Consider the following 21,567-nt stretch of genomic DNA (forward strand, 5'->3'; position numbering starts at 1 on the left):
GTGTTTTAGCTTAATTGTTATTCAAATTGTAACTTAGTAGATTGTTAGCAAAGTGATGAGCAACGTACTGAGCAACTCAACAGTGTTAAGTAAACACCTTCTAGGCCGGTAATCACAATTGAACACCCACCGAACGGTAGGAAAGTATCGGTTGCTTCTACATATTATTATAGTGGCATCGGTCCCCTCCTCGTGGCTAGAAGACGGTGGCGACAGTTCAGTTAACGCACCAGTGTCGGGACGAACTGCAAGGATGGCGTACGGTACGCATCTGTTTTACGCGACTGTTGTAGTAATAGTGTTACTCTTACGAGGTACGTAAATTGTGTTTTTTTATTAAATTAATTAATTACTAAAAACCGATTTTACTCCGTTTCTTGAACGTCTGCTAGGGCAATAAATGCGTGTTGTCATTATTTATAAAACACAAAACACAAACATTTTTGTTTCTTTATTAGTAGATCATTAAACGGCCGTCTGGTGTAGTGGTAAGTGACATGGTCACTACACAAGGGGGTCGCGGGTTCGAATCCCGCCAAGGGAAGATATTTGTATGATAAATATAAATGTCTCTTCCAGGGTTATGGATGTATATTAAATATATGTATGTGTATAATAAAAATCTTACATTTATTTCCGTTATCTGGTACCTGTAACACAAGTTCTTTACGAACTTATCACGGGACCAGTTAACGTGGCGTGATTATTAGTAAATATTTATTTATTTGTTTATTTATTATTTATTATTTAATGTTAAATATAATAAAAACATATTAATTTGAAATTATTTTGCTTGTGTAGCTTACGCCTCATTTATTTATCAATCGATCAATTTAAATAACTTCATGAAATTTATTTATTTATTCCGTTCAATATAAAGTCAGGCTTACAGCTTGCACCAAAACACCTAACTCGTTAACACAAAAAACATTATTCATATTATTAAGTACTATTATTATGCTAAAAATAACATTATTTTGGAAAAAAGTATTCCCCAACTATCGGCAAACACAAATATATAACTTTAAATCTTGCGCGGTCAAAGAAAAAAACAAAAAACGAATGCTTCTTCTTTAAGTTATTAGAAGGTTCGTTATATAACCGAAAGTTGATAGAAATAATTAACCTTCTCGGGTTCAACGCTTTTAAAATGCATTTTTAAAAACAGGTTCCTTATGTTAATAATATCTGTAATTATGTGCGACATCATCTTTCCCTGAGACGTGAAACTATCTAACTAGTTTAGAAATGAATTAGAATAGTTTAGAAATACACATTTCAGCACTGTTACATATCATTCAGCATATTTGGCATTTACATTACTGGTGGTTTCCCACTTAACACTAGGTGGGTCGTGAACGCTTGGCTGAAGCAATGATAAGTGTTCAATGTTGCTAATAGTCATCGGCAAAGCCAGCAGCACAATCAAACAGCTGTGCACAGTGGCTTTTTCAAGCTATGTTCTCGATAGCGTAAAAGTTAACGAAAATTTGTATGGAGTTGGACCGTTTGCGTACGTTTGCCGCTAGGGGCGCTGTTCCAACTGCCTATAAATTTCAATTAACTTTAAAAAACTCGCACTAAGCACACAGGTTCTAAATTATACGCGAACATTTCGTCCCTCAGATACGGAGACACAACGGGAACGTCCACCAAACCCGATAAAGGAAGCGCTATATTTACACAGCGACTCGTTCAACGCGTCGTTCGAAGACTGCATTTGGAGGCGAGAGTGGGAACCCTGTCCAGACCCAGCAGTCAAACTACACTTGTACACAGAAGCGGAGCCCGTTAAAAGAGTGGTTTGTAATTTATTTTTTCGTAACAGACTACTCTACTTTTCGGACGGAAAGACACAGATGATTCTATTTAAAAAATGATTGGTGGTAGCAACCATTGCTAATTACTTAAATTACTACGATGTATCAGAAGAAAGCCGGTTCACACCAGATTCAGAAAACTAATATATAAATCTATAGTGGTTTTTACGGATGTTTCGTTATAACTACTGAACCATGCATCCGATTGATTGGAAACTTGGTATCCATGTAGAAAATACATGAACTTAATGAATAGGCTAATATTTATATGAGTGTTCGACTCCCTAATAATAATGACAATAAATAATATTATTAATTTTAAATGCCCAGCGAAGCGGGCGAGTACTGCTAGTATATTCGTACTAGTATCTATAATATAATGATTAGGTTTTGACACAAACAACAATTTACCTTCATTTAACACGCGGCATAATATAACTTGAGGCTTTTAGTGATTAGTGAAAATATTTGAGCTTACGAACTTTCAGTAGAGATACGTGACCTGTCTCGAGACTACGGACTTAAGAGTGGTACATATATGGAGAGGCAAACAGTGATCATTATGTAACCATTCATATACCAAAATGAACTTAACAAAACATAGATTCTTATGACACTAAAGTTTATTCACCGTATCACCATTGTATCGTTTGATGGTACGATAAACGAATCTTTTGGTTATATTAAAAATTTTCAGTATGTTCAAAATTTGAATTGGCGCGTAACCGCAACGATGCAACGCAATAACTGCAACACGGTCTTCTTTAAGCGTTCACTCCATATTTAAAAATGAGTAAAATTATAAAAGTATACATTTTTATTGTCATGAACAATTCGAAATTCGAATTCAATAAACTTTTTTGTGGCCAGCATTCTAAAAGAAAAGTTTTTACTGTGTGACAATACTTATGACCTGACTAGTTATAATAGCATGTAACCACATGTAATTTAAAACCTAAAAAACCTTAAACTAAAAATTCCTTCCACCTTTTTTTATCCGCTTGTTGACTGGTCGGGATATTAGAGCGAAGTTATAAAATTATTGTATTGCCATTAGAGATCCTAGATGCGTGAGAAAATTTTCAAGTCAATGGGACGTTTTGAAGTCGATGAAAATTACATTCAAAGATTTCGTAACATACATAGGTATAAAATTAATTGAAGTGTATTAAAAAGAGTAAAATAGTTATCAAGATCATAAAAATAACAACGGAATCACGACATAGACGTCACGCTCTAACATAATTCCCGTTTGTGATGGTGTTTGCACCACAGAATCTACACAGCTTCCTTGTTTCAATGACAATTTTTTATTTATAACTAGCTGACCCGGCAGACTTCGTAGTGCCTCAATCGATAAATAAAAGACCTAAACTTCTGTACAAAATAAACTTAAAACAAACAAAATGAATCCGTCCGACGGGAGGACACATCAAAGGAAAAACAAAATTGTTATTATTATTTAATTCCGAGCATTTTCATATGTATCTACCTTTTAAACCTTCTCTGGGCTTCCACAAATAATTCAAGATTAAAATTAGCCAAATCGGTCCAGCCGTTCTCGAGTTTTAGCAAGACTAACGAACAGCAATTCATTTTTATATATATAAGTATAGATTTTTCTATGATTTTAAAGTTTCCTAGTTCCCACTAATGCAACATTGCGTGTAAATAAACAATAGGTCGTCTGATAATAATTATCATTGTCTTAAGTTCTCGACAATGGCTTCGGATTTGCTTCGGTTGCAACTTAATTATTGTTTTTCGTATTAGGCGTCCTAGTAAAATCGTGATAATTTTTTTGTAACAAATTATATTAATGTAGATGATAGTTTCGGGATAGTTTTATTTTGTCTACCTGTCTGCCACTAGCCTCGAATGGTTATTCTTGATTATCTTAGGTTATGATATTTTATATAAATTTTTATTGCGTAGACGTGTGGACGAACTCACGGGCCACATGGTATCAGGTGGTTAGCGGAGCCCATAGATATCAACAACGTAAATACCGTCACCCACTTTGAGACATGAGGTTTAAGATCTGAGTTTTTACAGTACAACGGCTGCCTCAACCTTCAAACCAAAACGCATTACTGTTTCTCCACAGAAATAGGCAGGGTGGTGGTAATACCAATTATAATATTAAATAATGCAAATTATAAGTTGATTTTTATTACACGATGTTATTCTTTCACCGTAGAAGTCAATCGCGAACATTCGTTAAGTAAGTTTTCATTAGAAAAAATTGTACCTGTGCGCTTAGTGCGAGTTTTTTAACGTTCTCGATAGCGTAAAAGTTAACTCAAATTTGTATGGAGTTAAAACGTTTGCCTACGTTTGCCATGTGTATTTTTCAAGCTCGGAACTGTAAGTTTTAGTAGTATTCAAATGTTCGTATTATAAAATATATGCTGACGAGATTACTATTAACGCATTACTGTATTGACAGTGTTATTTGTTTATTTTTTATTGCTTAGATGGGTGGACAAGCTCACAGCCCACCTGGTGTTAAGTGGTTACTGGAGCCCATAGACATCTACAACGTAAATGCACCAGCCACCTTGAGATATAAGTTCTAAGGTCTCAGTATAGTTACAACGGTTACCCCACCCTTCAAACCGAAACGCATTACTGCTTCACGGCAGTAATAGGCGGGGTGGTGGTACCTACCCGTGCGTACTCACAAGAGGTCCTACCGCCAGTGAAATAAGTTAATGGACGGACCGGTTGCATTCCGAGTTGTAGTCTTTGGCTGCGCGATATCTCGTAATGCTCGCAACTCTCAGGTTTGATAAATTTTAAAAATGAAATGATTCAATAGATATCAAGTTTTATGATAATGAAATGTGTAAAAAAAAATGGAGTCCACGGTCAAATTCTTTCAGTTGGAACAAACACGCAAGCATCGTGAAATTTAAGCAACGTTGCAAAAACATGTATAATCATGTTCAATAAATAAATTTTTACAAACATTTCTTGATATTTGAAAAGTATATTTGTCTTCGTCAGATATGCCTCAAATATTCGGGAAAAGGAATAGGTGAATTCATCGGGGGAAAAAAACGTGGTTCAATGAGATATATTATGTACATATGTATGTATATAGGGGTCAATGTTGACCTTTCCTATGATAATGGATCTTCACTGAGCAGATCTGAAGTCTTATTATGCCTTTCCGTGAATAGAGTAATTGAAAAACACACGAAAGTACTTCCGTATTAGGAAAGTATGTATAATAAGTTGCATAATACTTTCTTAAAAACAGATTAATTCTCTCTTACCTAACAAGTTATCCAACGACATGAATAAATAATTAATTTATCCGTTAAGCTTTGTTGATGAAAAACTCATAAAGATTCTTAAGAAATTCTTTTTGTATAGATGTATGAACGAGCTCACGGCCTAACTGGTGTTAAATGAGACTTTTGTTGTGGACGCTTAAAATACTTTGACTCAAACCGAAATGCACGATTTCTGGGCCACCGGCGGACCTTCAGTGGCCTTGATCATAAGCGAAGCTCAGGAATGCGTTCAAAATACCGCTAATCGTCCTCGAGGGAAGATGTCCTCATTCGCTTATAATAAACATGGCAAGCACGATCGTAACACGAACCACTTGCTTTTAGGTCAAATGACATACATCTATTCATTTCCTATGTGACCTTTAAACAATTGACCGGTTTTTTTTTCAAGTAAATTTTTAAATATCTTACCTATTATATTATAGTTAGTATGTATATGTTACGGTAAATGTACATCTTGGGAAATGTGCACATTTGCCAAATAGGTATATGTGAACTAAATATAATGTAGGTATATGTACATTTCCCGGGAAATATGTACTCTTGCGTTCACGTTTTGGTAAATGTATACCTACTCTTTCTTACCTTCATGTTTGAAGAAAAGTTTTGTACCGCATGTTCCATGGGGAGTGCTCTGAGGAATTGTTCGAGATGTTACCAACGTCTCGTTTTTACCATCGCACCGCCCGCCACCGGTGTAAAGTTCATCCATACTACCTGGAGCCACTGCGGTCATCCACAGTGCGTTTCCAGAGATCTTTTTTGCCACGTACCATCCGGCTATAGAATGAGCTCCCCTCCACGGTGTTTCCCGAGCGCTATGACATGTCCTTCTTCAAACGAGGCTTGTGGAGAGTATTAAGCGGTAGGCAGCGGCTTGGCTCTGCCCCTGGCATTGCTGAAGTTCATGGGCGACGGTAACCACTCACCATCAGGTGGGCCGTATGCTCGTCTGCCTAGAAAGGCAATAAAAAAAAATAAAATAAAAAAGTTGGATTACAAATAAATTAATTGTTGCAGTAAAACAATATTTATTTAAATAAACATAATACAAAAGGCTTTAATAACGAAAAATATTTTAATTAACCAAAACGACATAGTCGACATTTTCGGTAGGCAGCGGCTTGGCTCTGCCCCTGGCATTGCTGAAGTCCATGGGCGACGGTAACCACTCACCATCAGGTGGGCTGTATGCCCGTCTGACTACAAAGGCAATAAAAAAATAAAATAAGTCATTCTGAATTCAATGTACATTTCTCTTCTTTGAAATTGTAAATGTTAGTTGTATGCCCATTACCCAAACGAGGAGGCAAATGTGCACATTTACCAGAAAATATGTACATTTGCCGCAATATGTACTTTTACCGTAACATAATATATACACTGAGTAAAAATGATAAATAAAGTACAGTCCTAAACTCTGCGAGTTTGTGATTATTCTAGTCGCTGTTCTTTAATTAATGATGTTGTACCTAATTTACGTTATCAATTCATCGATATTATCATTTTGGAAAATGTACAACAGAAATTATTTCTGTTCGAAAATCTTTAAAAGATAACAACCATCCACTATTCTATTGAATGATATTTATGTTTTTTTTATTTATTTTTTTATTGCTTAGTTGTGTGGACAAGCTCACAGCCCACCTGTATGCCCTTATGTATTAGATTTACATTTTTATTCTTTTGTTTGTGTACTCGCTCTTGATTCCTTTTTAATGTCTTTGGTCTAAGACCACCGATTAAGATCACCGAGCGTGAACTAGAAAAATGACGCACTCAGAAATTAAAATTTATTAGAAAATTCTCTCTCTGTAAGTTCTACTAGTCAAACTCGGCTCGCTTTGCTGGTTGATCTTTGATTTGGCTTTAGATATACCTATTGCGTAAATATTTATTAGTTTGTTCTTTGTTTTTATACGAATGAAATACGCGGGCATATAAATCCAAAAGTTGTTTCTTAAATGAAGTATCACTAAAGGAGCAAAGCGCCATGCTGAAAAAAATCTAGAAAACCATTACAAATGGCATTACAATTTTTTTCTTATTAAACATTAGTTATGTTTAAACACTCATTCTACCAACGGTCGCTAGCCACTTTCATTAATTTTTTATTGTCAAACTCATTTCCATGAAATTCTCATTTTCAGAAACAAAAAAGGATCAACTTAAGTAAGTCAGGGAAAACGAGACTAGAATTATGTTCATAACATAAATAAATATTTAATAAACCTTAAAACGTAATTATCATATAATACCCGATCGTTACTAGCTTTAAAACCATAAAATAAATTGAGTGAAAACAGAAAGTACGAGTACCAAGGCGACCGCGAAATGCTATGAAAGAAAATACACTAAGTTAAATTTATGTTCATTTTAACGAGAATTGTTGTGGTCAATTTCCCGCGGTGTTTAGAGACACATTTTTTTTATCCTACCTATGCTGATAGCCTTGAGAGGCTATTTCAACTTCACCCTAACGTGTAGGTGAGCTCATGGGGTTCAAACCGGAGTGGTGCTAACATTGGCCCTAACAAGAGCAGTGCTTCGCAGAATCTACCACCGGATCGGAAACGCGACCCACTGAGAAGATCCGGCGAGAAACTCAGTGGGCTGTGTCCTTAGTTCCTTAGGTTAATTCGCTCGTCGAGCCCTTCGTCGCAAGCGACGGGTTCGACGAGGACGGTGACTGGTGCTTGTGGTACCTAAAAGCACCGTTAATTAACTCTTTTGTAATAGCTTGGTTACTCAAATTACCTCAATATATGCACAGGTTGATCTGTTCAGCGAGGACTGGTTGCGGCAGAGCGGTTGGGAACCATCTCATGAGACAATTCTCCTAATTCACGGCTACGCTGGTGGTGATGACACATTGCCGATTGCAGTACTGCGGGATGGTGAGTTTAGTATATTTACATTTATTTATTTATTAGTGTAGCTCTGGGATACCTAAACTATTTTGGGCAAGAGATCCCTTTTTCTAAATGACACCTCAGACCCTCATAGGCAAATCACTTTAAAATTTCTATTTTTAGTTTTTTTTTTGTTTTTTTCTCATCGATACAACATTAAAATTTAACAAAATAAAAAGACTTAAAATTCAGTTAATAAAATTATAAGTACAATAATAATAATTGTATATCCTACTAAAATATTAGTTTTTCTTATAACAAATTGATACACTTAACGCGATTTAAATAGTATCTTGAAAGTTTCAAATAAGGACTTGTGTTAATTAATAATGTTCGATTTTGAGAACACTGGGAATGCCTCGTGTAATAACAGTTAGTATTTAGTGTATACTAATTTTATGATATTGTATGTGTGTTTTGTGAGTTTTCAAAGTGAAAACTTAATAATATATGGTTACTTAACTTTGGCTTGTTTAAAATTTTCATTGCACACACATTGTATACGAAACGACACGGCTAAAGAAAGGCGAAAGTTATTTCATGTTTTGCATTAGTCCGTGCGATGCCTGCGAATCGACACCCGTTTTCATTGACACTCGAAAACGTGAGACGTTATGGTTCGCATTCAGATTATTCCCCAATTATCGAATCTGTGCACGTTTAGTTGTAGCAGACACAGACAAGAGGGTTTTTATAGTAATTTTTTTGGCTCTTGAACTACGGCCTTATCATTCATCTGTAGTGAAAATATTTCCACTTAATTTCCTACTTATTGTTTTTATTTTTTTTATTGCTTAGATGGGTGGACGAGCTCACAGCCCACCTGGTGTTAAGTGGTTACTGGAGGTCATAGACATCTACAATGTAAATGCGCCATCCACCTTGAGATATAAGTTCTAAAGTCTCAGTATAGTTACAACGGCTGCCCCATCCTTCAAACCGAAACGCATTACTGCTTCACGGCAGAAATAGGCGGGGTGGTGGTACCTACCAGTAATTTGATTGTTAGGACAGCCATGATGCCGGGAACCCAATTATGAGACCAATCTTACATTTCAAGATGGAGAAAGGCATTGTGACGCCTCTGGGTTGGGTCTCTGGTGGGTAAGCATTAGCTTAACCTAAGGCTAACTGTCAAATCATCTGTCGTCCCAGTAAAAAAAAACAATACATAAATAATTCTACCCCTAAATGTGTTTTAAATATTGTTCGTTAATTTAAAGTTCGTCATGAATTATTATTGAAATTGAAAAAAAACTATCAACAATTTTATCTTAGCTTAAGTGACAAATTGGTTCAAAATTATACTTGTGTACGTGTAAAGAAATTGCCTATTTTCTGACATTATGTGCCTAAAATCAAGTAAGTCTAGTCTGACACGACTTTCCCCGGCGTGATGCGACGCAACAAGTCAATGAACTCGATTACACATTTACCTATCATTGCAAAAATCGTATGAGCGTATTACGAAAGTGTCGCTGTTTCTTGTTGGGAAATTAAACAGTATACCTACATGTTGTATGTATATGGCTTGGTTTACAAAATTCGATTCCGATTATTCATTAAAATAAAACTTATTCTAGGTTATAAATTAAACACTTTTTAAAGTTTCAATATTTACCTGTTTGCTGATTAGGTAGATAGAGTACAGGATAATGTTCCTGTGACTGTACCTTTTGGAATCTTTTTACAATTTGCATCCTATTCTCATGGGAACAACATCAATTTCTCGTTCCCTAAAAATCTTATGCCGAGAACTAGGACCGTACTTAAATGGCAAATCAGCCCGACATTTCTCAAATGATTTTAACAATCGTCGTGGCCCAAAAGATAGAGCGACTGGTATACTCGTAACAGGCAATATGTCATTATTCATATCCCATTCGAAGATATTCCGGTACAAATGAACAAATGGGAAACGATTTTTTTTGACACAGCCCTTAATTAAACCGTATCGTGGGCACTTTGATCCATATCTCAAGGTGGGTGGCGCCAGTAGCGGCAATCACGCTGTGATGACTATGGGTTCCTGTAACCACAACTAGGGTCGTTCAATCGTCTACGCAATAAAAAATATAAAATAAATACTTCATCATCAGCCTGTATCTCTCTACTGCTGGATGTAGGCCTCTCCTATAGTCCGCCGCAATGAACGATCCTCAGCATATCGCCGCAAGTCACCGGTCCAACGGGCAAGGGGACGCCCAACTAATAATAAATAATATATAAATATGTACTTATAACTGCCTAATTTCCGAATAGTTATAATTATTTGAGTTCTGTTTTCCTTTACCAGTTGTACTTTAGCTTAGCTTTTTATAAAGAAACAATCAATATGCAGATGGTGTGCTAGATTACAAGGCTTTGACTAGATTTTTATTTTATTTATATGTTTTATTAATTTACGGCATCTTATCTTGGCAAATGGTATTCTTAAACGCGCAATTCATTAAACAGCATAAATAGTTTCAATCTCATTACATTTTGTCAACAGCATATATTCGTCGCGGAGGCTACAACGTGTTTATGTTAGACTGGGGCTCGCTTTGTCAGCCTCCGTGCTACGTCGCAGCGGTCCACAATCTGAGACCTGTTGCTCGATGCGCGGCTGAGGCACTGGGCACTCTGAGACGCGCCGGCTTGAGGCCAGACCGATTAACATGCGTGGGACACTCGTTGGGTGCACATATGTGTGGCATCATTGCTAACTTCCTTACGTTCCGGCTAAACCGAATTATAGGTGAGTTTCGAAATCTTCCTTCAAAACGATTAAGTTCAAAGTTAGCATAAGCATAATTATGCAATACTGATGAGGCAATGGTAAACAGTCGACGTCGCCCTAAGCACGTCGTTTCGGATCCTCCCAATCCATTAACGGTGATTTTAAGTAAGTATACATCAAGCACGACGCTCGACGAGTAAATTAACCCATAGACACAGCCCATTGAGTTTCTCGCCAGGTCTTCTGAGTGAGTCGCGTTTCCGATCCGGTGGTAGTATCTGCGAAGCACTGCTCTTGCTATAGCTAGTGTTAGCAACGTCCTCAGATTAGAGCCCCGTGAGCTCACCTATTCGCTCGGCTACGCTGGCATATCCTCTAAAGGCTACCAGCTTAGGAGGGGGAAAAAACTGATGATAATTAATGTCGTTAAATTGAGTAACAAGAGCCTTCCACTCGAAACGACTATACTATGTCGAATAAAAAAAAATCGGTTGTCTGTAAAGTCGGTTTACTGACGATAGTTGAAAGTGACAACGTCATAAGAAAATACTGATGGAATGGTTTCATTTTTCAAAAGAAAATTTTAATTTTATTTGTTTGATAGCTATTTTGTATGGACAATTGACACCACATTCACTTTTCACTGCACTTCATACTTGACGAAAACATGTAAATGTATTATTGTATAGCAGCTGTCCACGCGGATGCATCGCTCACTCAAGTAGGAGAGAGACAGATGTCGAACGCTGCCGAACGCGGAGGCCGATTGTGCCTCTTTGTCGCTCGTTGCGCGCTCCCACTTGCACTTCAAACCTTAAATGGAACGCCTCAATGAGTCATGTTTTTTCGTGCATGCAGCCGGCTCCATCGAATTATAAGACGTTGTCACATCAAAAATAGTATTTTATGTATTTTTCATTTTGACATCGATAGGGTTGGATCCAGCCCGACCTTTAATTCGGTCCGCCCCTGCCCTACGATTGGACCCAGGGGATGCGCGCGCCGTCCACGTACTCCACACCAACGCAGGTCGCTATGGTGAAGGTGCCAGGCTTGGACACGCTGACTTCTGTCTTAACGGGGGACGCAGTCAACCATACTGCGAGGATACGCCAAGTTAGTTTCAATTTATTTTTGACACGTTGATATAGGTCTCCGGTGTCATACGTGGCGCACTGAAGTAATTAAATCTATTTCCCTCTTCAATCTCCATACTAAGGCGCCGGAACATCTAGTAGATTCAGAGTTAAGTGGTAAACGGAGCCCATAGACATCTACAACGTAAATACCGCCTTCCACCTTGAGACATCAGTTCTAAGGTCTCAGTATAGCTACAACAGCTGCCCCGTCCTTCAAACCGAAACGCATTACTGCTTCACGGAAGAAATAGGAAGGGTGATGGTGCCTGCCCGCGCGGACTCACAAGTGGTCCTACCACCAGTAATTACACTTCCAGTAACCACTTCGCCTATTTGAACTTGAATTAAACAAGCAACTCTTTTTAACTTCAAAAACTGGATGTATTTGATCGACAGACGAAGCGTTATGCAGCCATATCTGGTCAGTCTGCTATCAGGCGGAAAGTCTGTTCCGTTCTCGTAGCGCAGTTCCATGCGGCCGGCGTTGTTCAGTCCGCGTCCCGCCAGGACGTGCGCAAGCTCTGCCCGTGCCGGTCGGGCAGCCTGCGCCCATGACGTGAGTATTCTTTGTGGTCAGTGCGAGCTTTTTAACGTTCTCGATAACGTAAAAGTTAACGTAATTTGCAGTTAGAAAAGCGGCAAACGTTCCAAGTTAACTTTTACGCTATCGAGAGCGCTAAAAAACTCGCACTAACCACACTGAGACTGTCTTTTATTTCCCTACCTACTCGCTGGTTACCTAAAGGGCTATTCCAGCTACACGCGAACGAGAAACTGTCTTTAATTGTAGAGCTTCCAACACCAGGACCTAGGATCCATCAATTTTCAATGAACCCATTTTTTTTACAGTGCATCAGGCGCATACTGTTTAGAAGACGACACTATACCGTTCTGCCCTCACACGTCGGGACTGTTGGAAGGTGACACACGCTGTTGCCTAGACGAGCAGTACGCAGCCGCGGCCACTAGCCCGCCGGCGCCGGTACGGAAGCGACCACGCCCCATCGTCAGGCTTAGAGCGAGCAGAGTCAAACTAGACGTCCACGATACTTTAGAATGATACGCCGATTCTGACGATTTAATTTTAATTCTAAAGAAGCCTGTTAATTTTTTTATTGCTTCAATAGGTGGACGAACTCAGAGACCATCAGTGTGTTTAGTGCGAGTTTATTAACGTTCTCGATAGCGTAAAAGTTAACTCATATTTGTATGGAATGGGATCGTTTGCGTACGTTTGCCGCTAGGGGCGCTGTTCCAACTGCATACAAAATTGGCTTAGCTCTTACGCTATCGAGAACGTTAAAAAACTTGCACTAAGCACACTGGTGTTAAGTGGCTACCGGAGCCCATAGACATCTGTAACGTAAACTCCGCCACCCACCTTGCAACATGAAAGTCTGTTTTTACCGTACAACAGCTGCCCCACCCTTCCAACCGAAATGCATTACTGCTTCACGGCAGAAATTAACCAGTAGGTAACTAATTAACTAACCTAATTTATTTGATCCATCCCATACCTATATGGCTATAGCATATTAAGGATCTACTGTAATGTCTTTTGATTTGAAGGTACATCAGATATTATAATACGATTGGTATTTCGGCTCAATGTTAGTGGCGTCATCACCTTTGTTATGGGCTAGTATGTACCAATTAACACTAATTAATAAAGATGTTTTTTTGAATCGGATCAAAATTTCAATGTGATCTCCTCCAAGAACGGCCCTTCAGCTTTACTCCAATACATTTTTCTAAATATCGTTTGAAAATTGTGTATTTATTTTTTTCAAAGTTATGCAGCCAGCTTTCCAGCCCACCATTAGATAAGTTTATTAAAGTTCATCACCCAAATACCATGGATATGTATGTACCTAAAATTTGTTTTTGAAAAAGTTTTATTCTATGAATTATTATAAAAATGCAAGTAAGAAAAAAATATATTAGGAACCAAAGAATTACAAATGTATCATTATGATCAATAAAATATGTTTTATAGTGATTTTTATTTAACCGTAGGTAGTATGTAATTTTAATAAACCTCATGAAATATATTTATACACTTCTAATTGAATAAAAAGTACATCAAGTGAGGATTGTCTTATTCTTCTTTTTTTAAATATGGCAATTGGTTTCTAGCGATGCCACTGTTGCCAGTGTCGATTTTAAAAAACATTCTAATATTGGGATATAAGCACATTCTGTATAAATGAAAAATTATATGAAGCCAAATGAAAGGAAGTTGATTTAGGATTTAAATCGATTGGGATGTAAATAAATAAAACGAAATGGGAAGTGAATAGTCGCAATTAAATTATGGTTTTTACTGACTTTTTCAGTGGACTTATTGGAATAACTCGAAGAGTGACGTCCAGTTACGTCCATTAAAAAGCCAATAAAACTGTTAATATAACCCAATAAAACAATTCGACTTCCTTAACATTATTTACAACACTGTCCAGATGCATAGGTTCGCGGCTCAATTTTTTCTCTCTATTTTGATACCCCAACTATTTTGACATTTAATATTATTACAATTATGCTTTTCTCAAAAATCCAACACATTTTATAGGTAAACCAAAACAAAAGAAAACATTCAGGCGTAGCCGGTTAGTCTTATAATTCTGAAAAATTATAATGAAGTATTTGCTACTACTGTCCGTTTCAATAGGTGTAATTAAAAACCAATTTAAATTATTGAACTATAGTATTTTATTGTAAAATGAATTCCTCCAGAACTTTACATTATATCTGACAATATAACAGCACTTTAAGAACACACGACCTAAATGAGAAACGTATTAACACGACGCAAGCGGGAGGTTGTGCCATTCATCCGAGTCGATCAGCCTTTATTTCCAGTCATCAGTAAAGAAAGTAACGCGGCCTTCTCTTTCTCCTTTTTCCTCACAATGTCCAAGGCTCGATTCTTCCAGGTGCTCTTGCGTAGTTTTATGGGACGACTGCCGACGTACCGACCTGTGAAAAAATGCGGTTAAGTTTACAAAAACAGAAAGTTATCCATTCTTAAGACAACCCTAAAATGTTAATGATAACATTCTTAAAACAACCCTAAAATGGTAATGATAACATTCTTAAAACAACCCTAAAATGGTAATGATAACATTCTTAAAACAACCCTAAAATGGTAATGATAACATTGTTAAGAAACCCCTAAAATGTTAATGATAACATTCTTAAAACAACCCTAAAATGGTAATGATAATATTGTTAAAACAACCCTAAAATGGTAATGATAACATTGTTAAGACAACCCTAAAATGTTAATGATAACATTCTTTTGACTGTCTTTGTGGGCATTCGAACATAGGGTACAACTAATGGTAAGTACCTAATCACTGTTGCTCAAGGACATCAGGACAAAGGGACAGACAAGCTGCTGCTTACAGCCGAGGGCTCTCCGCAATATCAGAGATATAGTGAATATTAAAATTAAAAACTTTTTACAACAAGCAGATGATAGCGTCTGTGGAACTCAGTTCCACACTCAATCCGTGCAAGTCCCTCACTTGAGGTATTCAGGAAGGCATTAAAGGAGCACTATCTATCAATTTAGTATTAGTTATATATATTTATTTTATGTATTTCATTATATTTGTACGTGTATGTATATGTTTACGTTATTTATGTGTGTATGTACATATATGTAGTCTAATATATTATGTATTAGTGTTTTTATTTTTATTTTTTATTAAGTTCTTGTCTAGATTGTAAATTGTAAATTAATTAGATTGTATTCTTCTACCCACTCATTTAAAGCTTTCCTTCATTAAGAACGGTTAGCTGGTAGAAAACTCAATTGTTGAGTTAAGCTCGCCATTTTTTATATCTTACGCAATTACTGTAATATTAACTGTGTGTACAATAAAGAATAAAGAAATATAATGACAACTTGTAAATATGTAAGGATATCTTAACATGTCATGCAATTCAGCCTTTTGCCATTTCTTTAATTATATAATAGTCAAAAAGCAGACGGCAGTGTTTTCTTCTGTCCATATTTGATTATCATAAAACCAGAAAATTGCTATAGCACTTTAAAGGTAGGTGGTATTTTAAAATAAAACGAATATAAAAAATGTAACTCATAAAAAAAAGGATTTAAAATATTACCATCCATTTCCTTCATGGCTTTAATGAAGTCTCCCGGATCTTTGAAACTAACAAAACCGAACCCTTTGCTTTTATTTGTTCGCTTGTCTCTTATCACTTTGGCCCTTTGGAATGAACTGTATTTGCTGAATGTTCTGATCTGTAAATTGAAATTTTGAAAGAATACATATTAATACCCCCATTTTTGAATTATCTGTAATGCTCTAAAAATACACAATGTCATAAAAAAAATTGCTATGAATATTTTTTTATATCACTAATGAATGACTTTTTTGTGCTTCCCAAATAGTAATGATAACAGTTAATTTAAATATATATATACACAAGTGCTCCAAACATATATGTATATTTAGAACACGATTTCCCAAAATATCCCTAAGCATTACAACAATGTTTTTTTAGATACAGTAGAGGATGGTAAGGAAATGTGGAGCCCATAGCCAAAAAATCACCCTCTATTTCACAACATTACATCAATTACAATAACGGCTGGCGTATCTCTCAAGTATCTCATTGATCTACATACACTGACATGTACTATAAGAAGTACAGTATATACTATACTTACAAGCAATTCATCGGTAACGTCATTTCCGAGGTCCCCACAGAACATTCTGAAATCATCATCAGGCCAATCTAGCAATGTCACATCCTCCCACACTTGACCACCTGCAGTCCTCACAACCTACAAATTTATTTCTGTTATTAAATCTCATATTTAATGTTGATACGGAAACCAAGTTAAAATGTTTAATCACTGATACTATCACATTTAGATAAAAAATAATTAAAATATGTTACAGGTGGTTAACCACTTCAAAGCAAATTTATTTAAAGTACAATAATCATAAACTTAGTCATAGTTAGTTCCGTAGAGGAGATTTATTTGGCAAACTTTTATATTAACATTTTATATTGAAAAAAATTCAATAAGTAAAAACATTTCACAAACATACACATATGTGCCAAATGTGTCAAAATACATAAAAGGTAGCTTACGAAAAAAATTGTTTTTGGTCAGCACACTAATATGGCCTGTTGCTTACCTTCCTGTTTTTCTTCTCCTTCTTGGGTTTAACAGTAACATCAACAGTGATGACAGGTGCGGGGGGCGGGACGAGGGGGGCTGGGGGCGCAGGAGCAGGCGTTGGCGGCTCACTCGACCTATCTCTTTTCTGAAAATGAGTGTTTAATGCAAACATTTGCTTCGACAACTTTTTTTTTTTTAGAGCTAGATGAGTGGACGAGCTCACAGCCCACCTGATGTTAAGTGGTTACTGGAGCCCATAGACATTTACGATGTAAATGCGCCACCCACCTTGAGATATAAGTTCTAAGGTCTCAAGTATAGTTACAACAGCTGCCCCACCCTTCAAACCGAAACGCATTACTGCTTCACGGCAGAAATAGGCAGGGTGGTGGTACCTACCCGCGCGGACTCACAAGAGGTCCTACCACCAGTAATTACGCAAATTATAATTTTGCGGGTTTCATTTTTATTACACGATGTTATTCCTTCACCGTGGAAGTCAATCGTGAACATTTGTTGAGTATGTATTTCATTAGAAAAATTGGTACCCACCTGCGGGATTCGAACACCGGCGCATCGCTCAACACGAATGCATCGGACGTCTTATCCGTTAGGCCACGACGACTTCAAAATCTGGTTCCTTTCTCTAAGTTATTTCTAATACTTTGTGTATTTTTTTTAGTGCTCTTGGAGGCAGATGAGCATACGGCCCAACTGATGGTGAGTGGTTACCGTCGCCCATGGACTTCAGCAATGCCAGAAGCAGAGCTAAGCCGCTGCCTACCGTTAAGTACTCTCCACAAGCCTCGTTTGAAGAAGGGTAAGTCATAGCGCGCGGAAAACACCGTGGAGGGAGCTCATTCCAAAGTTGGATAGTACATGGTAAAAAAGATCTCTGGAAACGCACTGTCGATGAACGCAGTGACTCCAGGTAGTATGGATGAACTCTGCTCCGGTGGCGGACGGTGCGATGGTAAAAACGAGATAATGGTATCATTCAAACCATTCCTCAGAGCACTCTAATTATAATGTGTTAATGTAAATTTACTAACTAGTGCTTAAAATACATATACTAAACTTAATTAACTAGTGACGCCTGTTGGTTACTACCATCAGATGTGCCATATATTAGTTGCCCTACCATGATAAGAGATTTCTGTCAATTTTCATTCGTATTGTGTAAGCCATCACACATATGTCACATTCTTGACAGAACAATGTATGATTGCTTTGTGGCAAAAATAAACAGGTTGGTTGTACCTACCGACCCACATAGGCTTCCGATAACTTAGGAAGAAAAGAATCTTACCCGTTTTCGACTTGCAGACTTCTCCTTTTTGTCATCATCCTCTTTTGGTTGCTTGTAAAGTTTAGGAGCAGCAGACAGAACCACAGGTTGAGGTTTGGGTGGAGGTGGAGGAATTAATTGTGGGCCTGGTAGTCCAGGCCGAAGGAACGGTATTGGACTACCAAACCCATCCATAGCTGCGGTTGAACTTCGAAGTCTTTGCACCTGTACGATTAACAAAAACCTTTTAGATATATGTATAATCATGATAAATAAAATTATTAAAACCAGTAACATTTCTTTTATGAGCAATGAATGAAAATCAATGAATGAAAAATCATTTCATTCAATTCAAGAATTCAATTTCGAAAGAAGCTTGGAGGCTGGCTTACTTTGAAGTTTTGACATCTTGTATCTAGTGCAAGTATTAGCTATTTCTTCTTTTATGGTAGAAATTTCTGCAAACTGATGAACCTCAGCATTGGTTATGGGCCAGGGAACTTTGGTAATTGTTTTTAATATGACGATTTGTGAGCGTTGCATGTTTTCAATGTTGGAATGGCTGGAGCTCCCCTATAGTTGAACCCCCAAACCATAAGTTCAAATGAGTTTAATGGCCACCTTGTACATGAGTAATTTATTATCTATTGACAGGTTTGATTTCCTTTTCAGTAATGAGTCACATGAACTAAATTTTAAAAGATATGTCATACATACTTGGGCTGGCACCAGTAAGGATGGTGGTGGTGGTGGTGGAGGTACTGCAGGGTACACAAGTGTAGGCTCGTATGGTGCCATAATCGAAGGACTGGGTTCTGGTGGGGCCTGCATTGGAGCCACCCGTTCTAGACGGGCTTGCACGGCATCCCATGTGCCAGATCCGATCACTGCACGTCCAGTGCCTCCTGATATCTCAGCTTCAAACCTTGTAAAATAATAAAATATTTATTTTCATCATTAAATTACTTTAAATTATTTGCTTCATTTTGCCTTATTATGTGAGTGTATTATGTGTTTCACCTTATTATGTGACTCAAAATAAAATGTTTGAGACTAATAATATGGGGAAGACCTGATCGCCCAGTACATACTTGGCGACGCACCATAGAGAGCGATATGAGGACTGCCGGGTTGATCTGATGTTAAAGAGAAAGCACAAGACAGGGTGAAGTGGAAACAACTTGTGAGGGTCCTATATACCAGCAGAGTATTCTATGATTACAATAATAACAATATAAAGATAAACCAAGATCAACAAAGCTATTCATTTCACTGATATGCCAATTTACTACCTGTAAGCAGCATCATTGACATTTGGTATGTGTACTAGAACAAGAAATATTGTGATGTGTAAAACAAAAATACTAACACTATTGGTCATTTTTTCTTGGTTAATCAATAAGGATCACACCATTATACCTATATCAGAAACCAAGCTTACTTCTTCATTTTTACGTAATGAATTTTTTTTAATGAATGAGGGATTACTGGTGGCCCAGAGACCTTTCCAGTTTAACAAGAGGCGAGAAGCGAGATAAGGCTCAGCCAGGAGGGATGGGATATGCTAACAGCTACCAGAGTGCCTCCAAATGAATCTACTACCAGAATCACAGGCTGATACATGGGTTACAACAAAATGTATCAAATTATTGACACTAATTAATTACTGTGTTACCAACCATAAGAGGATTTGCATGAAGCTGACTAGCACTCACAACTATGTACTCCAAATAAAACCACAACATGAACCAATATGAAAAGTAAACTCTCAAGAACACAGATGAGTGAAAATGTTATGAATTTTATCATCTCCGTAATATCATTATGTCATTAATTTAGTTTTAAGATGTATTTATGCTCATAGAGTGAATATAGTCTAGCATTACTGTTCAACATCATCAATACATTTCAGTTTATTCAATTGCTGGTTAGCAGATATTTACAATTAAAGCTATTTCAGTTTCATTAAGCATATCTCTTTTAAGTTTTTTTTATTTAATAGAAAAGATTGTAGATGAATGACCATTGTTGTTCTGGTTTGTGCAAATAATAGCCAAATCTTACAGATATTTAAAGCATTGGCGGAACCATGTGAAAATATAATAAGCACTTACGAAATGAGCGAGGTATCAAATAATGGTATTTATAGGAGGAATAGTATTTTAGCTATTTCCCAGCTTTTGAACAACTTGAATTGTATGACTAACTAGCGACCCGCCCTCGCTTCGCTTCGGAAACATTAAAACACACATGAAATCAAAAAAATAAAATAAAAAAAATTTAAAAAAAAGTAGCCTATGTTCATCAGGGACAATGTCGGCTTCTAATGGAAAAATAATTTTTCAAATCGGTCCAGTAGTTTCGGAGCCTATTCGAAACAAACAAACAAACAAATCTTTCCTCTTTATAATATTAGTATAGATTAAAAACGTAAACTAAACAAACATGATAATTACATACCTGGACATCTCATCTTGCATCTGTTGAAACTTTGAGGATTCTTCCATGATGAAGCGCCAACCTTAACCTTAAAGAATTCCAAAAGATTTACGCACTAATATTAGATAATTTTGGAACCACTATATGTCGCTTGTTAAAATACATACACATTCGCGCATCATGAATGACGTTCGGGTTTCGTTGTAGAAGTTAACGCTAATAGCTATAATTATTTCTTTGTAGACCAAAACTTGCGAGTTGCGTTGACTAACTAACGTCAAGTAACGTCGTTCCTAACGCAAAATCATAGACAAAACACCTAATCATAGATTATACACTTAATATATTTGGCACCTAATCACCTAAAATTTATGACACAAAACGAATTTGATACTTTGACACAGACTATTAGGTTTTAAGGGATTTTATGACCTGGTAACTGAGGCCTTTAAGTAATGTCTTAGTTTAATTTATATTCATATTTTTATGAAAAATGATATTATGGAGTGAAATGAAATGCAGATGATTAATTTGAAACATTAATCAACTGGGATGAAATTAAATGAAATGAATTGAGATGATATGGGATGAAATTACTAAGATTTTTTCAGTGGACTTTTTGGAGGATCCCGAGAAGTTACGTCCAGCGGCTTTGTTTCATTTTACCACATTTGTGCACTTTCACAGATATTAAACAGTTAATAAACCACCATTATTACACATTTAAACTCGAAGAAACACTAAATAGACAAATAAAACAAATCTTAATACTTCACACCTCGCG

At 36.8% G+C, this 21,567-nt stretch overlaps 2 protein-coding genes across 3 annotated transcripts; one reads left to right on the forward strand and one right to left on the reverse strand.

The window, feature by feature from the left end:
- Positions 1 to 97: 97 nt before the first annotated feature.
- On the forward strand, positions 98 to 13,986 carry LOC101740592 (pancreatic lipase-related protein 2). The gene is made up of 7 exons (XM_004926749.5): positions 98 to 314; positions 1,627 to 1,802; positions 7,896 to 8,019; positions 10,529 to 10,774; positions 11,690 to 11,872; positions 12,292 to 12,451; positions 12,745 to 13,986. Exons 1-7 carry the CDS (start codon positions 254 to 256, stop codon positions 12,953 to 12,955), a joined length of 1,161 nt encoding a protein of 386 aa, XP_004926806.1. The 5' UTR covers positions 98 to 253; the 3' UTR covers positions 12,956 to 13,986.
- A 594-nt stretch (positions 13,987 to 14,580) lies between these two features.
- On the reverse strand, positions 14,581 to 21,153 carry LOC105841719 (RNA-binding protein 42). Of its 2 annotated transcripts, XM_038014553.2 has the most exons (8): positions 20,951 to 21,153; positions 20,805 to 20,871; positions 19,062 to 19,269; positions 18,366 to 18,569; positions 17,073 to 17,201; positions 16,595 to 16,711; positions 16,027 to 16,165; positions 14,581 to 14,871 (listed from the first exon to the last, which is right to left on the reverse strand). In XM_038014553.2, exons 2-8 carry the CDS (start codon positions 20,849 to 20,851, stop codon positions 14,738 to 14,740), a joined length of 978 nt encoding a protein of 325 aa, XP_037870481.1. In that variant the 5' UTR covers positions 20,852 to 20,871; positions 20,951 to 21,153; the 3' UTR covers positions 14,581 to 14,737. The 2 variants fall into 2 exon arrangements, with proteins under 2 accessions (XP_037870481.1, XP_037870480.1); XM_038014552.2 differs by having other exon boundaries at positions 20,805 to 21,128.
- Positions 21,154 to 21,567: the final 414 nt, after the last annotated feature.

This window comes from Bombyx mori, chromosome 12 (genome assembly GCF_030269925.1).
Source record: "Bombyx mori chromosome 12, ASM3026992v2".
NCBI lineage: Eukaryota > Metazoa > Arthropoda > Insecta > Lepidoptera > Bombycidae > Bombyx > Bombyx mori.